The 6,363-nt window shown below is 43.2% G+C and overlaps 1 protein-coding gene across 1 annotated transcript; it reads right to left on the bottom strand.

The window, feature by feature from the left end:
* Positions 1–5,240: 5,240 nt before the first annotated feature.
* On the bottom strand, positions 5,241–5,895 carry LOC125547461. The gene has a single exon (XM_048711324.1). It carries the CDS (start codon positions 5,853–5,855, stop codon positions 5,298–5,300), a length of 558 nt encoding a protein of 185 aa, XP_048567281.1. The 5' UTR covers positions 5,856–5,895; the 3' UTR covers positions 5,241–5,297.
* Positions 5,896–6,363: the final 468 nt, after the last annotated feature.

Below are 6,363 nucleotides of genomic sequence, written 5' to 3'. Positions count from 1 at the left end.
TAGGCGTTGTCTCTGTTCTGTTGGTGCAGTACACTCAACTCTTTCTTATATATGTATAAGATATGCACAAGAGAAAATCTTTATGATATGATGCGCCTTCGTGGTGGTATATCTATTTCTTTCGCTGCATCAAATGTAACAACAAATCAAATGAATATAGCTCATCAAACAGTGATTTAGTCATGAAATGTGCAATGCAGCAACAAATAAATGCACTTGATACTTCCGCTGAGTTTAGATCCAAGTTACTAACATTTTTCTTTATGTTGGAAAAAATTTGAAACAGAATCCTACAGATCGAGTAATAAATGTGCTCTTACAATAAATAAATAGTGAATGTACTGCCATTAATTTCCGGGAGATGGAGTATTATAAATGACCAGCAATGGAATAGCAAATCAGCAAAAAAAAATGTATATTGAGAGATATCTGCAACCAATATTATGCGACAGTGACCACTCTGGGTAGGGTTGTGGGACAGCATTTATCCGATTTTGAAAGCTAAGGGGCAAGCATATATTGTTTCAAAGGTGAGGGGGACAAACCCAAACTTGAATAATTGTTCAGAGACCAAATATATTCCCCCACATAAAGTAAATCAAAGGGAAGAATGATTCGGCGGATATGAAGAAGATGAGGTGACTTCCACAATTGTGGATGTTGTGGCGCTCACCATTGTTGTTTGCACTTTGCACCTAGCAAGGTGTTGTTGTGTTGGTGCATCATGGCGTCTCTTCTTATTTGTGGACGCCACTGTTGAAAAATCTGCCTTAATTATGCCATATTTATTCCTTTTACTACATGAGTATAATAGCAAACCAAATAAAGAAATGAAGGATCTGATGAATACTAGTTGCCGCATACTCGCATAGATGTACAAAATATTTAGTGAATCAACAAATAAATGTACTCTCATTGTATACATTTAATGAGTTCCATAATTATTCTGAGAATGAAGATTCATTTCGTACCATAATAATATAGCAAATCCAAAGAGTAAATGTAGTTGGTTTCAGGATCCATATGGTGGGTTTTATTTTGAATGAAAGGTCGGTCAAATTTAGTCTGAGTGCATTTGGATCTTTGTGCTCCTTTGATTCAAAAAAATTGTACTCCCTCCGATCCATGTTAATTGACGCATACTTAGTACAACTTTGTACTAAAGTTGTACTAAGTATGAGTCAATTAATTAGGATCATAGGGAGTACTCCCTCCAGTCCTTTTTACTCTGCATATTAAAATTCTCTGAAGTCAAACTTCACAAAGTTTGACCGTATTTATATGAAAAAATATCAACATCTGCCATACTTAAGTTATACAATATGAAACTTTAAGTCATGACACATCTATTGATATTGATTTCAGATTGTGAATGTTGGTACTTTTTTCTATAAAGTTGGTCAAAATTTACGAGGCTTGACTTCAGTCAAATCTTATATGCGAACTAAAAAGGACCGGAGGGAGTAGTATTTTGTAAGGTTATGTTTAGTTCCATAAGATTTTTTCCTATGCAGACCATTTGATTCATAGGATTTGAATCCTCAATCATAGTTACACGTTTGTTAGGCCATTGGCAAGGCTCCAACTGAACCCCTTGAGTCCAGCCTTTTTATGCCCGGCCGAACACGACACAAATACGTAAAGATACTAAAGTGCCTAGTTTTTCATATACTTTTTCTCTGTTTTTTACTTGTTGTCAGTGCTTGAAGGCCACAAAAATATGTAGAGAGAAGGTTCTGCATCTATTGATCTTTCCTTACCCATTCCGAAATAATGACAGAGGGCGATAAAGGAAGGGACCAGGCCGTCTTCACTTCTACCATGCCAACAATCCCATGTCTGTGCCATCCCTTTCCTCCATCTCCCTTGATCGCCAAGCAAGTTCGGCGATCATGATCTGCCAAAACGCTGGATGAAGAGTTCGGTAGCCCGCGCCGTGATCATGCTCGGGAGAACATCTTATAGTCAGCAGTAAAACTGGCCAGAGACAAGAACTGGCTAGCTGGAAAAACTCAAGGGTCGACGAGGCCTGACAGCAAGTTCTCGATTATGATGAAAATCTGAAGGACATGGCTATTTCGACGGCAACCAATAATGTGCTCACCTCACGAGTGTGACTGCTTCCTCTCAACTAGGAAGGTGTTGAGCCTATAAGTGCAAAGGTTTGTAGCAAACAATAATTTCCCTCAAGTGACCACAACCAATGATCAGTACATGCATACACAAAGACAAAACTCCCTTATGCCCTCAACGGAACTAGTGAGGTTGTCAATCTCACTAGCTTACTAGTTAAAAAAGGATTAAATGCAATGAAACCAGAAAAATGCTTGAATTTGATGGAATGTTGAACATAATGTTGAAACGAGAAACTAAAAGTGTTGATTGAGATTGAAATTTTTATGGAAAGAAAATGGACTGGGGTCCACAGGTTCACTAGTGGTCTCTCTTCAAAATAAAGCACGTTGTGGTAAACAAATTATAACTGAACAACGACTAAATTACAATATTTATGACTATGACTATCCATGGCAAAATTATCATATGAGCATCACGTTCCAATATCTATAGACTGTTATCCAACTGCATCTATAGCTAATACATCACCCAAGAGCGCTATCTAGCATTCATCTTAAAGTATTAAGTAAATACAGAGTATTACATTAAGTATGATGACATGAAGTAGATAATGTATTTTCTTCACCCTGTGTTCAAAGGATAACTATGCAACCATCTTTTTATTCCTAGGGGCAACAACACACTGCACACTTCGTCTCACTGCGGTAGCATACATGCAAGGTTGAACCCAAATAGCATACACAACTCCCCTCATTTGTTGCTTCCTTCTCCGGTGGGGTCATAACAACAACAGAGTCCGGTGGGGGGCAATTGTTTGGCAAGTCACATGGGCCTGCAAAGGTCGAATTGTAATTTTTCTTACTCGGGGGTCTTTTGAGAAAAATTTCAAGACGCAAATCTCTCTACCCTTTTGCCGTGTCCACATGTATATTCATTGTGACCTTGTTTGATAAAACATGTGGGACGGTTCATAGGCTCGGAAAGTAGCATTGACTGTGAAGTTTTCTCTTCAAGATTTGGGTGTGGTGGCGGTTTCCCTTCTTCGCCGGTTGCATCATGTTGGCGGCTGGGTCCGATGGTGGGAGGTAGTTTGGCAAGCCACAGATCTCAAAAGGTCGAATTTAATTTTTTATTCTTTCAGGGTCCTTTGTACAGAATCTTAAGACATCGATCTCGCATGCTTCCAGTTGCGGTATCCACGTGTGTGCAGCATAACCTTGTCGTTCGTTTAACAAAAACATGTGGCCATCATTTACAAAAATTGTTGTCAATAAATTGCCTTTCATTGGAGTATTGTAATTATAAAAAAAACTAATCCCTTCACGTGGGAGTTATATGTCAAGCTCAACACATTCAGGGAAATCACCATAGAAGACTACTTGCGTGTATACAAGTATTAATTGTACGTATTGGTATGAGATCGCTTACCACCTACTCGCCAAAAAAAAAGAGATCGCTTACCACCTACTCGCCAAAAAAAAAGAGATCGCTTACCACCTTCGCGGAGTGGCCAGCCTTTGCGCGAGCAAACCAGATTAGGGCATTTCTAACTGATCCCTTATAACCGGTTAGAGGAGTAAAAATTCTGTTTTACTCCTCTAACCAGTACCTAGCAGATCCCTTATCCGTCGTAAGGGAGTATAATTTTTACTTCGGCCCTAACTTTCTCTCTAAATTTACTCCACCGTGCGGCGGCTGAGTAAAAGGCGTGCCTCTCCTTTGCGTCGCCCCCGCCTTTGCGGCGACCGCCCGCCGCTACCTCATTGCCTTCCCTGCCCCCTGCTGCCCTTCTGCCCGACGTCGAGCCCATTCGCCCCCCATCGCCGCCGCCAGAATCATGGTGAAAATGTTGTTGCCGTCACCATTGTTGATTCATCGGATTGCTTCGTTGCTTCTTCTTTTTCTGTCGGCCGCCGCATCTCACCTTGAGTGCACACTGCTGCAGGTCATTCCCTCTCATCGCCGCCGGCCTGTTTGGTCACAAAGACACCGGTCGGCTGATGCACCACCACTGCACTGCAATTGTTCGTCGAGTTGCTTAGGTGAGTTTTTTTTTATTGTTTGTTTGTGAACCGAGCCGTTTGGATTGAACCTAGCTGTTTGAATTGTAGATGAAGAGGTTGAGGGAGATGGCCTTGGAGGACTCGTCGTCATCCGAAGAGGAAGAAAACGACGATGACTTTGAAACCGTTTTAGGCATGATTTTCAATGATGATGTTCGGCAGCCGAGGAGAGGATCACAGTTTGGTCGTGTACACATCAACCGTGATAGAGCGGAGGGTCATGCCAAGATCATGAGAGACTACTTTGACCCAAAGCCAACCTATCCGGAGAAGTACTTTAGCGGGCGCTTTCGGATGCACACAAGTCTTTTCTAACCATTCCAAAAGCCGTTGAGAGATATGATGACTGATTCAAGCTCCAGAGAAATGAATGTGGAGAGATAAGTGCAAGCTCTCTGATGAAGTGCATTGCAGCTGTTCGAGTCTTGGCATATGGGTGTTCGGCTGACGCAATTGATGACTATGTCCGCATTGCTGAAGACACAATCTTGGAGGTTATTCGAAGGTTCACTAAAGCAGTGATCGATGTCCTCGACCCGGAGTACTTCAGAGCACCAACCGAGAAAGACACCCAGAGGCTAGTGACTGAGGATGAAGCAAGAGAATGGCCAGGGATGCTTGGATCACTTGACTGTATGCTAATATGTAGTTGCAGTTTATATTAGAATTGCAAAGTTTTAAACAACGGGAATTTACTCTGTTATATATAGGGGATCGGCTAGGTCCGGCCAAAACTTACTGGAGTAAATATACTTCACTAAGAGTTTACTCCACCGGATACTCCACTATTTTTAGGGGATCGATTAGAAATACCCTAAATACACCAGGTTTATCTGCCGAGTGGTGCCCGGGGAGTGGACGCCGAGAGGGAGGTGCGGTCAGAAATGGGATAGTCATCGTTGCTGTGATGCGTGCTGCTAGCTACTACCGCTCTTAACTGGGTTGTCTGTCATGTGGGCGCTGCCTTATCATGAAGGCTAAACTTAGCCAATTGCTCATAGCCCAAGACAGGAGTAGATCTTCTCGCAAAAAGAAAAAGAAGAACTTGAGGGAAGAGGTGTTTCGCTGCATTATCAGTTTATCACCATAACATGTCCAGAGTCCAGACACAACCGTTTATTTATTGACAGCAACATGCATAGAAAAACGAGCCAAGAATTATTCCGATCGCTTGGAGGCAAGCAGATCCATGAGGTCGGCGGTGACAGCACAGCGCTCTGTCATCTGGCGATCCAAGTCGGCCAGGGGGGACTTCTTCTTGATCGCCTTGAACGCGTCCTCACACATATCACCGGCGTCCTTGGCGAGCAAGATGACCTTGGACGCGCCGGCATAGTCCAAAAAGTCGAGGGCAAGGCGCGCTTGGAGCTCAAGGTCGTTGTCGGCTTCGAGATAGGCTTGCTTGCAAACGGCCAGCGCTTCCTCCTCCGGCGTGCCCTCTTTGCCCTCGAACAGCAAGTCGACGATTACCCTAGTGTTGTTGTAGACAGTGTCGATGGCGATCAGCAGCGCGTTGCTGGCGAGGCCGTACAGGTTCATGGCGCCGTCGGTCCTTCGGTCGGCGCGCAGCATGGCCACGCAGATCGCGGGGGTCTTGGTCTTCTTGCACGTCCTGGAGATGAGGCCGGCGTCGGCGTCAGCGACGGGAAGGACGTCAGAGGACACGGCTGCGAGCACGACGAGAGCCATTGCTACAGTTGTTGCCGTGCTCGCCATTGCTGTTTGTGCTTTGCACTTAGCTAGGCGTTGCTGTTGTGTTGGTACAGTATACATGGCGACGCTTTCTTCTCTATATAAGACGCCACGCAGGACAGGATGCCTTAATTGTGCTACATTTATTCTTTTTCTATACTGTGTAATTTATATCTATATCTATATCTCTAATAATAAAGGAGATATTGCTTCTCGCGGTACGTCATGAAAATTGCCTCTAAAGTTGCAAAATATTACCCAGCAATACCACCCGTAAGTAGAAAAATGATTCTTTTTTTAGAGTCACGGACCGTTGCGTATCATTCATATAAGAAAGAAGTATAGTTTTCACCCCCAAATCCATCTCAATGTATCCATAACCCCCCAAAGTCAATTCTGGTATGATTTTAACCCTGAAAATGTCAAAACCGTTTTAATCAAACCCTGACTGGTTTAGTGTCACATCAGAAGCGGTTTTGCAAGGTGGTTTTCGTTTACTTGTTGATTACTTGGCGCTGGCGTGTCACTGCAT

This window comes from Triticum urartu, chromosome 3 (assembly GCF_003073215.2).
Source record: "Triticum urartu cultivar G1812 chromosome 3, Tu2.1, whole genome shotgun sequence".
Taxonomy (NCBI): domain Eukaryota; kingdom Viridiplantae; phylum Streptophyta; class Magnoliopsida; order Poales; family Poaceae; genus Triticum; species Triticum urartu.
The sequence above is the reverse complement of the archived record's forward strand: the minus strand, read 5'-3'. Positions and strand labels throughout refer to the sequence as shown.